The 13,523-nt window shown below is 45.4% G+C and overlaps 1 protein-coding gene across 4 annotated transcripts in view; it reads right to left on the bottom strand.

Moving 5' to 3' along the window:
• Positions 1–13,523, bottom strand: part of MCM10 (minichromosome maintenance 10 replication initiation factor) — a 34,961-nt gene that overhangs the window by 14,789 nt on the left and 6,649 nt on the right. For 3 of the 4 annotated variants that reach the window (XM_054989122.1, XM_054989120.1, XM_054989121.1), the window contains exons 4-12: positions 12,731–12,835; positions 9,700–9,871; positions 8,871–9,036; positions 7,687–7,854; positions 6,617–6,733; positions 4,642–4,841; positions 3,931–4,031; positions 2,091–2,201; positions 1,866–1,986 (exon numbers count right to left, since the gene is read on the bottom strand). In XM_054989122.1, the coding sequence (XP_054845097.1) occupies positions 1,866–1,986; positions 2,091–2,201; positions 3,931–4,031; positions 4,642–4,841; positions 6,617–6,733; positions 7,687–7,854; positions 8,871–9,036; positions 9,700–9,871; positions 12,731–12,835 (1,261 nt within the window). The remainder of the gene's footprint in view (positions 1–1,865; positions 1,987–2,090; positions 2,202–3,930; positions 4,032–4,641; positions 4,842–6,616; positions 6,734–7,686; positions 7,855–8,870; positions 9,037–9,699; positions 9,872–12,730; positions 12,836–13,523) is intronic. The other variant, XM_054989124.1, reaches the window with a different exon arrangement.

Consider the following 13,523-nt stretch of genomic DNA (forward strand, 5'->3'; position numbering starts at 1 on the left):
ATGCTCCTAGATTAACCAAAGCTTTTCATACTCGCTACCCATATAAACCAGGGGGGGATCTGTTTTAAGGGGGGCAGAATGTCAGGTCCAGTATATATCTAAACTGTACTGACTCCATTTTCTAATGCTTCTAGTGTTTAAGTGCTTTCTTCCCAGGTGCACCAGTTCCCAGGCAGCATTCCCACCGGAGGAGACTGTTTTGTCTAACACCGTTCCACCAAGCATTGGCCTTGAAGGAGAGCGGCTTCCCAGGACTGAAAGATGTTGTTTTGAGAACTGTGGGGGGAGGCTGATCCAGATGGGTATTGTTACTCTGTATCCTATGCTTGCTTTTCATTGGTAACAATGATCATGTACCATCCTGAGTCTCCTATTCAGGACAGTGGACTATAATGGACCTTTTCTGCAATAAAGCTTCCTTTGCCAGACACTGGACTTATTCTTGCTTCTAAAGGGAACCTCGCAGAGAGTGCCTTATCTAGCCACAGTCTGACAAAAGGGGAGTCCACCCGCAGGCAGGTGTGGAGAGGAAGGAGTTGGGAGGAGAGTGCGGAGCGAGTACAGAGACCGAGGGAGGAGGGAGGGAGGGAAGCCTGGGCAGCGTCAGCCCACCCCACCCTCTTCTCCCGAGGCCTGGGTCACCCGCCTGGGACCCGCGTCCCTACAGTTGGACCCGCTCCAGCAGAGCCAGAGCAGGGCGAAGCCTCACAATGTATGGAAAAGGAAATGACTGGAGTCTGCCTCTGCTTCCCGCCTTGTCCTCGCCTCAGCACTTCAGGTTTTCCTCACCCCACTCCCCCGTTTTCTCTTTCCTTATCTGACCCACTCCCTCCCACCCCCCGCCCCAGCCATGCTGCTTCCAGCTCAAGTCCAACCGGGTTTGATTCCCCACTCCTCCACTGGAAGCCAGCTGGGTGACCTTGGCTGGGTCAGTCACAGCTCTCTCAGAGCTCTCTCAGTCCCACCCACCTCACAGGGTGTTTTGTTGTGGGGATAATAACGACATACTTTGTAAACCACTCTGAGCGGGCGTTAAGTCATCCTGAAGGGCGGTATATAAATCAAATGTTATTATTATTATTATGATGATTTAAATTATCTGAAACACAATCAACAATAAGCAGAGGTCACGTTATTACTGACTGGCCTTGCTAAGCTGATACAAGTTTCTATTGGAGACCTAAGTATCAACCAGAAATTGGCGTAATATGTATGTTGTTCCAAGTAGCGCCGTCTTTTGCAGTTCTGTAGGCATTATGTCAGAAAGCTGCAGTTTTTCCATATGAATTGCAAAGTTTTTCGAGATGGTTCCAAGTGCCCTGATGACAATGGGGACTACAGTTGCATTCTTATTCTTAATCACCATCATCTCTGGGTCTGGCAGCGCTGCAGGGGCTCAGCCTGCTCTTAGCCAGCAGTAGCAGGCCATCAGCTCACACGTGCTGTCATCTTTCAGACGCACAATGCTACTGGCCTGGTCCCAGTGGGCTGGGGGTAAGGTGGGAGGAGGTGGCAGCTGCCACCCGCCAGGGCCATGTCTAGTCTGTGTGCTGATGACAGCCATACCCAGCATCTCAGACCCCCCCCCCCAGAAGATGTCCATAGACCACTATCAGCCTACAGAATAGCTTAAGAACTATTTTTGAATGTGAATGGGACGCATTCATTCCTTGGGGAAACCAACGAAAGGCTCAGCATGTGCTCTTTAGACTCTTTTTTCCAGAGCCATGCATTTATTTTGCTTTATTGGGTTGTTTAGTTCAGGAGATGCCAACTGATAGGATACTTTGGATACTTAAGACTGGCTTTTCGAATGAGAACAAGAAGAGAGCAGGTCCTTCACAGACAATCACAAAATGGTCTACCTCCTCTGCAGCTCTTCAGACTTCCTTTTCCTAGCTTCCAGCATTTGTCGCTTCTGTTGTTTCAGCAGGGCTGAGGCAGAGATAGATTGGAAAGCTGGGCTTTGCTTCTCAGTCAACGATGCTGGCGGAGGTGGGGGGAGAAAAGAAGGGAAAGTGAGAGGAGGAGGAGGAGGCAGCCTTTCTCCCACAAGAGCCGAGTGCATTTCAGCCTCCCTTCCCACATACCTGGTGCACTGGCTTTGGCTAAGTGCTGATTGAGGTTTCGTGCCCCAAGGGATGGCATGGCCAACAGTTCCTTGAATTCCCCTGAACACGGCAAAGGCTGTTTTGGCAAACCTGAAACACAGAAATAAGCGAGCGAAGTTTCTACAGTTGGGCGAGTCCTAACTTCCATGCCCTGCAGAGCTCCTGGTCCCCCCCCCCATGCCTAGCAAAACCACAGCTATGCAAACTTTTCTCTTGTTTGCAGAAGAATTAAAATTAAGAAAAGCTAGGCAAATCTGCTCAACTTGCACAACTAATAGTTACAGAACTCTGCTTTTCTTTGCACAAAATTTCTTGTCTGGGTGAAGTTCCTTTTTTTTAGCCCAAGGTACTGACAGATCTGCTTACAAATACGATTCAACAGAGGCGAGCAGAAGTTAACGCAAGAAGGTCTCAGGTACGTGCTGAATAGCCCAGTTTACACGCTGTTGCCTGTGCAACAAAGTCTCAAACTTAGGATGAGACCAACATACAAAAGAAGAAAAGTCCAATCAGGCTTTGCCACTTGCCACAGCATTATGCACCAGCACCAAGTATGGTTAATGCAAGCCGTGGGTCCTTCACAAGACATCATTTGAAAGCACAGGATTAAAGTGGATTTGGAAATCATGGTTCTAAGGGAACAAGGCTAGAGTTGGCCAGGGTTAGCATCCATGAACATGTAACTCAGAACACTCAAGAGGGGAAAGGAGAAGCCAGAAGGGGGATGTGTGCAGCTGATCTATTAAACTACCCAAGTGGCTTAAATTCCCACACAGAGAATCTCACATGATTTATTATACTGGGTTCCTCTGGTCTACTCCTCCCTCTCCCCCCCCCCCCCCCCGCTCTCTTTCTGTAATTAGCTTTAAAACGAGGGAAATTATTTTCTTGCTTCCCATTTTATCTGAAGTGAGCTGTTTCATGAAAGCTCATACTAGAATAATAAATGTACCAGAATAATAAAATACTAGAATAATAAAATGTTGTAGTCTTTAAAGTGCCACTGGACTTCTGTTTTGTTTTATGATAAAATGTAGCCACTTGAATATTGTGTTTGGAGAACAAAGTTGAAAAACAGTAACCTTCACCTGCTTCACATTTTATGCTTCTCAAGATGTATGTCTCAAGGTACCTGTTTGGTGTAGTGGTTAAAAGTAGCAGGATTCTAATCTGGAGAATCCGGGTACAATTCCACACCCCTCCACTTGAAGCCAGCTGGGTGACCTTGGGTCAGTCACAGCTTCTAGCTCTCTCAGCCCCACCCACCCCCAGGGTGTTTTGTTGTGAGAATAATAATGGCGTAGTTTGTAAACTGCTCTGAGTGGGTGTTAAGTCATCCTGAAGGGCGGTATATAAATTGAATGTTGTTATTATTATTATTATAATAGATACAACGATGAAGGATATAAGTGTTCCTACTTCAGAGTCAAAACATGCCATTAAAAGAACTGTTCTTCTACTGGTGAAAGGCACATCTCAACAGAAATTAATACTTTCCAAATGACAAAAATTGGTTTTTTAGTAGCACATTTTTTTAAAAAAAACACCCGCTGGAAATGGAACAACATCCAGGCATGTCTTCTTTGACTAACCAGGACTGATCTGTCCTAGATTATCTTGCGATCTTGGCCAATTTTGCTTTCCTTGACTTGAGGGACTTTAAAGCAACTAGATGGCAACTCAGTTTCTGCCTGCAAACAGGAGTCAGGCAGGAGGCTAGAAAACGGGGATGACCTGGGAGAATTATCTCTTGCTGTCAACAGGGAAAAGCTGCCATCTGTAGAGACACTTTGCAGCCTGGAGCATTCAAGAGAGTTACCCAGTTTTTGCTTTGTGTCCTGCAGAATTGCATCAACTCCTTTCACAACCAAATTGGACAGAGTGGTTTGGATCTTCTTCTTAGGAATGGCAGCAGCTGTGCTGGAGGACAAGAAATAGAACATAACACCTAGAAAGAGATCTAAGCTAAGAGTGCACACCTGGAGGAGCTGTCCAAATGTGGCCATCAGCTCCTGTTCAACACAAGGAGGTGATTCTCTTCCTCAAGGAAGAGATTCTGAACTATGCAGTAGGAAACAAAAGGATTTTGCTTTTCAAAGGCAGAGAAGCCTCCCAGTAAGCCCGGAGGAGGGAGAGGCATTGAAAGGTTAGGGAGAAAGACTGCAACTCTGGCGATAACAACTCCAGTTTAAACCCTTGGGCCCAGAGGAAAGAACCCCTTCCCCAAGTATCCCACCACCCCTCTGCAAAGCCTAATCCTGTCCAGGAAAGCCCTGTTGAAGCACCCTGCCCCACTTTTTCCTCCCCTATTGCACAGGTGTGGCTGCACTTGCTCACATTTGGCCCCACTTAGTTCTGTCTCTCTCATCTCCCAGTGCTCCCAGTGGTCCCTTCCGACATTCAAGCTTCCCAGGGTAGATAACCTAAAGGTGTTGCTCTTACTACAAGGAAGACTTCAACACTGCACAAGTTTTACTTTTCGTGAGACCCACATCTTGAAGAAAAGAACATGGGGAATGAGGTTTCTTACACCGAGGCTGCATAGGCTGCGGAGGAAACGCCTCCATAGTAAAATCCGTCTTGACAAAGTCTCTCTTTCAAGCCAGAAGCCTTCTTCGCATTCCTTTTTGGAGCCCGAGTGACTGAGAAGGTAGACTGCAGATCTGCCCGCTTTGAACTGAGTCGTCGGTACTGGGATTGGACGTGATACTGGCAATACTCACAGTCGTTCTGAAGGAAGAGACGAGCAGGAGGGCCATGGGCCATTTATTTCTTTAAAGTACTATTTACATTTCTACTGTAAACTAAGACCATAAAAATCTATCCATTAAAAACAAAACCACCAATTATTACTACAGCTGCAAATATCAAGAACCATCTCCTAAAATAGCAAAACATACAAAGCAAGCTATAAAAAACCCCTCCCAGATGAAATAGCAGATAACATACTACAGTTAAAACCATAGCAATCTATAACCAGCATAATTTAATTAAAAAGTACATTGAATAGACTTGCATCACCTTGTTATGGGGTTAACATAAAAGAGCTCTAGAGAGGAAAAACATCTTGGTCTGGCACTAAAACATCTGTGAATTAGGTGCCAGGTGAATGTCTGTGAGGAAAGAGTTCCCTAATATTGGTATCTTATCAGAAAGGAACCTTCCCTCTGCAGCTTCCGCCAACGGGGTCACACAGAATTGGGCCTCTGATGAAGGTCTTGAAACAAAAAGGGCAACATACCACCCGAAGCTCATATTGGGGCACAGCAGAAGTGATAGATTACCCCCAAGTACCAAATGTGTGGACATAAAGCACCTGTTGTCTTAATATACAACAGATCAGAACTTCTTACACCAGACACCACCACACAGGCTACTAAGCTGACATTTTCTCCATGAGAGACACTTGGCCAAAATGGACCTCAGTTTGGCACCCCAAACCTTCCACATTTTTGACAAAGCCTCATTTTCTGCCTGGATGAAGCATCAAAATCTGACTTTGACTGGCACAGGGCTGCTACTACATGCCTTGTTGGAACCAACCAATTTAATAAGACTGCTTTCAAACCACAGGTGAATGTATAATTCATATATGCCAGTGGAAGGAGACTTGAATACAGAGATGCTCAGGCCAGTGATGGGGTAGATCTGGTGTCCCTGCACATAAGGGGAATTTGGAAGGCAAGAGGCAGCATGCGGGAATATGATTTAGGTGGTGGGAAATTAGGAGCTACACGGAGGCTGCTCAGCCCCAGGCAGTGAGAGATGCCATTGGGAGTGGTGGTACTACTGAGGAGGGGATTTTGCCAGTTACTATACGGAAGGACAACAAAGCTCAATGAAATGAAGTACAGTATTACTGGCCAGCCCCTCAACGAGTCCTGATTTCCCCCCAGGAAAAACACATTGTCATATATGCCTCCTGCATATCTGCCATGAATGTATGTGGGTTCTGCCTATGGCTCCTGAGAATGGGGGAAGTTCTTTATTGCTCAGTGCCTGTTATCTTGCAATGTTTACTTTCTCCTTCTCGCTCCGCTGAGCAAGTGTCCTTGACAGCCAGCCGAAGCTGGCTCACGGTGTGCTCTTCCTGAGAACCAAAGATAAATCCATCGTTCTCACTGTCTGTTCTAAAACAATGTCTCACTAATCCCCACCCCCCCTTAACGGTTTTCTGTCCTAAGGCTGGAATGTTCCCTATAACTAACATTGCTAGCCCCACATACGTCACTTCTGCCAATTTCAACTGTCGATGCACTTTGTACTGAATGGATCTCTAATAAAGTTACTTCAACTAGAACACCTGTGTGTTAACTCTGGAGAACTTGGGGACCCAACTGCCAGGGACTGACACGTTGATCTGGATGGAAGGTTTTGCCCCCTCCCCCAACACGTTTTTGACCTTGTCTTCCATTACAAATTATTGTAACATCCCCAAAGCAAACACACAAATCTCCAAAGAAATGGCCAGATGGCCTTTCAACACCCAGCGAATGTTTACTCACCAGATTAACCCTCTGCATACAAGGCTCTCCATTTTTTTTCCTACCCTTGCAGGTTCCCAAGTCCACAGACTCCCCCAGAAGTAAGATCTTTTGGGGATGATCGACAGACACACACACCTAAGGAGAAGCAGCAGCAACAAGAGTCAGACTTGCACTGAAGATACAGAGCAAAGGCCATTACCAGGTGAAAGTGTGTAGCACTAGCACAGTTGTCTCTATTTTAACGCCCCTGGGCAACAGGGTGATTGCCAATGTGTTTCCTTGTGCCCATTTCCTTTCGCCCCAAAGTAAAGAACCAGTCCTGGCTTTTCTCTCCTTCACCGGAGTGGGAGATACTTCATATTTATTTAGATTATTTATTTATTTCACTGATACCCCCATGCATTATCCCCAGCATGGGTCCTAAAGTGGTTTACATTATTCTCCTCTCCTCCATTCTGTCCTCACAACAGCTGTGAGAATAAAATGGAGGAAAAGAGAACACGGCAAGCTGCTTTGAGCTCCCCAGCTGGGAGGAAAGGTGGGCCATCAAACAAGCAAACGAAAAACCCTGTGAAGCAGGACAGGCTGGATAAGAGTGACGGGCCAAGCTTCCGGCAGAGTCTCCCGACTCCCCGTCTGAGATGCGGGCTGTCTCTGGGTTGCGGGCTGGAAAAAGTGACACCAGAAGGTCCAGGAAACAGAGGACATGACCCCAATGTGATGTCCACTAAAAACACAAACTACGCATCACACTTGAGAAGTTTCTAGGGTTGCCAGCACCGCTTTGGCAAGCACCAGATTCTGGGGGTAGTGCCTGGGGACAGTGGAGTTTGCAGAGGAAGAAACGTCACTTCCAGATGACGTGCTACAATTTCCCCCTAATCTCTATGGTAAAGACCATAGGAATTTCCCCATGAGCATCACTACGGAGGCCATTTTTTCTTCTGTTCCTCCATTTCTTGAGGGTGGGAATTTAACAAACTGCAAGTGGGCAAATGGCAAGCCTAAATGATTCTGATACAGGACGCAAGGCACTTGTGTTGAAGAAAAAAAGGTTTGTGTGTGTGTGTGTGGGGGTGGTCTCGTACCTCATCAGACCCTTCCTTTGACTTCATGGGATTAGCATTGAGCAGCCCAATTGCCATGCCTTGGTCTGTTTTCCAGTGATTCTTGTGAACCTCACCGAAGAGGAACAAGGAGACACATTTGCTGAAGTCACGCAGATCATTCAAGTACCAAATGCTGAAAGTTTTACCCTGGAAAAGATTGCAACGTGTAAAGAGAATGCAAATAAAACTGCACCATGCTTACAGCTATTGGGGTTATTGCGCAAATCACACCTCTCTCAGAGCACAATGTTGACATATATACGTCTGCTGCAAGGAAGGTAAAACCTAGCAAATGCCTACTTTGAAAGCTACACCCTACCCATCTTACTGAAATACAGTGCAGATTTAGACTCTTAAGCTCTCTCTATGGTGCTGAGGGATATTTTTAATGATTTGGCAAGAGAGGAAACAAAACTTGAGTTTTGCTTTAGTTTTTACAGGGGCACAGGCTGGACACAAGTGGAAGCCTAAACTTCAATAGTTCTTCAGTAAGCATCTGCATTGCACTTTTCAGGCGCTAAGTGCGCTTCACCAACATAACTTCAGAGATCTTTACAGCAACCCTGGGAGGTAGGCTATTGTTATTTTGCCCATATTGCAGATGGAAGCCTGGGGGGGTTAGGGTCAGAGAACAGCTTGCCTAAAACTGTTGCCAAGGCGAGATATTAACCGGAGACTTCCTGACTCGCTGTTCATACTGAAACCTGTTGCTACACCAGCACTTCTGAAGTGAAAGGGTGGTGAAACATGGCCATTTTGTACAGTCGGGCAATGAGGCACAATTATGACACAAAATCTGCCTAATATGTTAACACTTCTGTCCCCTCTTTTTACAGCTCCGCATTTATAAGCTTTTCTTCCAGGCCAATTTTCCCTGTCGCTGCTGCCCACTGCCCCCCATTAGAGCCCCAAAGACAGAATCAATTAGAACTGTAGAGTTTTGCAGAGGCCAATGCCAGTCAGAAGGCCTGGGCAAAATGATGCCCTTCGCAACACTACAGCGAACGCACAGGCAAAAAGAAACAGCGAGAGAAGCATTTTAAGACTTATTCAAACAAGAATTCAGTAACTGATTTCTAAAAATCGACAATGACATGTAGCTTAACTAACAGCCATAAAAATGCCATGTTGAGAGCGCAAAAGAGAAGGATGACGCTATTTACATTACTGGAGCTCTGGGGAGTGACTTTCTTTATGATCACGCCAAAAGTCACCCAGTCCATTTCCTCAAGATTTCCCGATGAAAGCTTTTCTTTTAACTGAGAAAGTCTAATAAATTTCCGGCCGGCCATCTTTCTCTCCATCTCAGCCGAAGATACACGGGGGTTTCTACAATGACAGTATTACAAAGATAGAATGAGAGGAACTTCTTTGTATGGCTGCAGTCTCATTTCTTCGGTGAAATTTCACATTTGAGCACCTCATTTTATTCAACTAACTTGAACTACTGTATCTCGTTAGCATCTCCAAATCTGCACCAGTTAGTATATCAGACACCACAGACTGAAAGTGCCCACACTGAGAAGTCACTATTCCACTATTTCAAAGGTTCTCTTAGCAAATGTAAGTGCTGCAATCTTGCAGGAGGGCAAAAAAGTTCAAAATGTGGTACTGGACACAGAACTCATTCCAGAGAAGCTTTGCTTCCAGTTTAAGAAGAAAAATCAAATATAAGTTTCTAGCAGCTCTTAAAACTGACAGGACATGTTTGGAAGCATGTAAGCGACACCTGAGGAAATCTCAGAAGCCCGTGCCTGAATAGGCTTTTTCTTTGGCTGCTAACAGGTTTCAGCTTTCTGTACACACAACCCTAAGACAAAAACCAAAATCATGCAAAACAAGAATGTACGTACTCAACATACGTAATTTATACAAGTCACGCAAGCCAAATTTTCTCAGTGTAGAATTTTCATTTTTCATTACCAGTACCCCTTTCCCTCCTGTGCTTTCAGGCTACAAAATCATAAGCACTTTTCCACATGGATTGCTCACCTTAACCTCAGCCCAGAAAAGATTTCCATGGTGACTTCTGGATTAATTACACTGGAACTCTGAGGAGTACGAGGTCTCTGGCTGGTGCCCACATCAGACTTCTTCCTGGTGACAGCCTTCAGAGGCTGAGACAAAGATCTCGACATGGGCCTCGGAGCGTGGTTTTGATTCTCTAGGGGAAGCAAAAGTGGCACCATGCAGTGGGGAATCTTAACATTCTGTCAAGATCAGAGAACTCAGCCAATTCCACTCAAAGATGGCAAAATGTTCTCTCAAAACAGCAAAATGTTCTTGATTCCTGCTGCCAAACTTTCCCCCAGAAATCTACAAAAGAATCTTGCTAAAAGCATCTATGGCCATAGACCAGGGGTGGCCAAACTTGCTTAATGTAAGAGCCACACAGAATACATGTCAGATGTTAGAGAGCCGCCAGACATGATACATTGAAGTGACTTCAGAGGAAGAGGCGGGTTTGAGGAAGTGCCTTGAAAGTGACATCACAGGAAGGGGTGGGGTTTTGGCACAGTATGCTGGAAGTGACATCATTGGAAGGGGTGGAGCTTAGGGAATGCCATCAGATTACCTTTGACCTGGAAGTGACATCACTCACTCACTCATTTTCTCTCCCTCCCCCCGTCACAAATGAAAGTAAAGGAGCAGAGCAGAATTAATCCAAGCAGCTTTCGTTCCTTTGGAGCCCAGACCAGCATCCACCTGGCAATCATTTTCTCCTCCCCCTCCCTGCCCAGTCAGAAATGAAAGCAAAAGAGCACAGCAGAATTAATCCAAGCACCTTGCCTTTCTTCGGAGCCCAGGCCAGCACCACTCTGTTTGCACTCAGAGGGAAAGAAATTACATGGGCGGAGCCAAAACCCACGTGACTTCTTTTTAGACCTACTGGAACGCCGTTCCTCTGCGTTCTGGCTCCAAATGAGCCTTGACACCAGCCTAGCTGGGATCTCCCAACTTGTCTGCAGAGGAGGCAGCTGTGCAGACGGCAAGTAGGAAATCCTGAGCCCACCTCAGTGCTTCCTGATGCTTGGGAGAGTGACTGGCGTTCCTGCAGGGGGGGGGGGTTGGGGGGGTTGCAAACCTCCGGGAGCCGCCATTTGGCCACCCCTGCCATAGACTAAAAACAGGCAACTAGTACAGCACTGATGTATGGTTTTAATCTTCTTTGCTGAGTGTTGTGTTAGCTGAGATCAAGCTAGAGGTAGTGGCTTGTGTGTCCCCTTCTTCCTCCACGTCAGAGGACCTTTCTGGCACACTCTTGCCTGGTTATACACTTCTATGCTGCCTGCACACAAAACATTCTGAACTTTTCATGCAAAATAATGAAAATGTCCACAGCTTGTCCTTCACTTCCTGGATGCAGAATTCACTAGGCCCCATATCCATTTTCTTCAGAAACCAAACACACCATGCTTTTCTTATTCCCTCAGGTATAAACAAATGGCCCATATTAACCAAACTTCGTGACAATTCCAGTCAATGACAGCTATCGAGCACTGTACCTGGCAGCAAAGGCTTCTGGCCCTGGGAGGGTAGCGGAACAGGATAGTTAAGCTGGACTGAGAAACATGGTGACTTTTGAAGGTTTGGAAGCTTTCTTTCCTTTAAGGGGGCAACAAGCAATTTACCCAATTGACAAATATAAAACTATTTAAAAATCCTGATGGGGTGCTTGACAATGAAGAAGGAACCCTCACGGGAAAAAACCATGGGGAAATTTACAAAGATTTGGGGGAACAGGGAGTTGTGTTTGAGCTAAAAGCATGAAAAAGAAACGAGATGCTTAACAGCAGGGAGATGCTAGAAGTTCTACGGTCAGAGTTCCCAGTTTAAAAAGAAAATCAGCTAGATGCACAAGGCCCTGATTCAGATTGGAGTGAGGCACGAACACCCGCCCCTGTGCCACAGACTGGTCTGAATCTGAGCCCTGAATGCCTAATAATTAAATTTATTATACGCTTCTGGAAACTACCCCTTATATTAGGCAGCCTAATTTAAGCATGCCACATGAGCAACAGGTTGTCCAGGAAACCCTGCGCAGTAGTTACAGCAGTGATTCCCAGGGCTTCTTTTCAGTGGGAAAGCGGTGGAATGGAGTTCCAGCACCTCTTAAAAGTGGTCACATGGCCGGTGGCCCCGCCCCCTGACCTCCAGACAGAGGGGAGTGGAGATTGCCCTCCCTGCAGCCGAGCAACGTGGAGGGCAGTCTAAAATCCCCTCTGTCTGGAGATCAGGGGGCAGGGACACCGGCCATGTGACCATTTTTGCCGAGGGCAAATTATTTATTTATTTATTTATTTAATTTGATTTATACTCCGCCCTCCCCACAAATGGGCTCAGGGCGGCTGATTTAATTTAAACTTTTTAAATTTAAACTTTTAAAAGTTTTAATTATAAGTTTTAATTTAAACTTTAAAAAACTTTTAAAAACTCCCCCTTGTCCCAGCTGACCCAAAGTGATGTCATTGTGATGTCTTGAGTTCCACCACCTCTTTTCCCAGAAAAAAAGCCCTGGTGATTCACAACTTGGGTTCCGTGGTACATTGTGGTTCTATGAGAAATTGTGGAATAAATAAATAAAAATTACCCTGAAAAATTCCAAATACCCCTCAAAATATCACAGTTATTAAGGTTACATTTAATTGTATTGTGTATGTGTTTGTTTCACATTGTTACAGAGCACTGAGAATACAAATGACAATAATTTAGCGGTAACTGAATTGCGCTCCCCACTATCAACTATTTGTGGCCTGAAAACATTTTCATAGGTCGGGGTTCCTCCATGGAAAAAATGTTGGGAACCCCTGGGCTAGAGAGTCAGACTGGGATCTGGGCCAACCAGGTTCTCATTCCCACTCCATCATGGAAGCTCACCGGGTGACCTTGAGGACCAGTAACACTCTTCTCAGCTCAACCCAACCCACAGGGTTGTTTCGGGATAAAATGGAGAAGGGGAGAATGTTACGCTTGGAGGTATTATGTGAGAAAGTAGAATAGGCATAAAATAAAAACAAATTACCAGCCGTTTTCTTGGCAGGAGCAATGTTTGCCAGCTGACCTATTGTTGTTGTTTGCAACTGATCCTGTAATTTCTTCATCTGCTCCCTCAACTGCCTCAACTCATCTGAGAGAGAAAAAATGAATACCAAAACAACATGTCCTGTTAGGTATAAAGGTTGATAAACAGGGTGAGTTTTTAAATACAGCAAACAGAAAGAGGAAACATAAGACAAAGAAAAGTCAAACTTTTTGCCAAAAAGCTTCTAGCTCTCCTGAAGTGCCTGGCTTTGATAATAAAAATCCTCCTAGGCACAGTTGCCTCTGTTGATCCCCCAGGGGTTGCACAACAGTCTCCAGCTCACTTCTAACATCCGGAAATGCTAAAAAGGTTTTAGTATCTCCATCAAGAGAAACGGTTCACAGTCACACACAAGCCTGCCTCTCCTCCTTTTGGCAATCCCTTTGCAGAGGAGCCGTCCTTCCACACTGGACTTGCTTCTCCTACAAAATTTTGCACAGTAAACGTAGCTGAAATGTTTTGGGACTTTAGCCCCTCATTAGCTTTGCTGGTTGCATTTTTCCTGTTGCTGATAATGCCTTTTTTGTTTGTAACTTGCTTGGTAGCAATTACATATATAAACTGAAAGTGGAATTTCTCCTTGGCAGTTTTCAAGAAAAGATTAAGAAGGCCTGTGTCACGGGAAAATCTGCTCTCTTGTTTTAAGGCAGTGGTTGCACTGAACAATCAATTGAATCCCTCCAAACTATTTGCAAACGTCAGGCTAAAAGGCCCAAAGCATACCAGAAAGCAG

Source organism: Eublepharis macularius, chromosome 9, assembly GCF_028583425.1.
Source record: "Eublepharis macularius isolate TG4126 chromosome 9, MPM_Emac_v1.0, whole genome shotgun sequence".
Taxonomy (NCBI): Eukaryota; Metazoa; Chordata; class Lepidosauria; order Squamata; family Eublepharidae; genus Eublepharis; species Eublepharis macularius.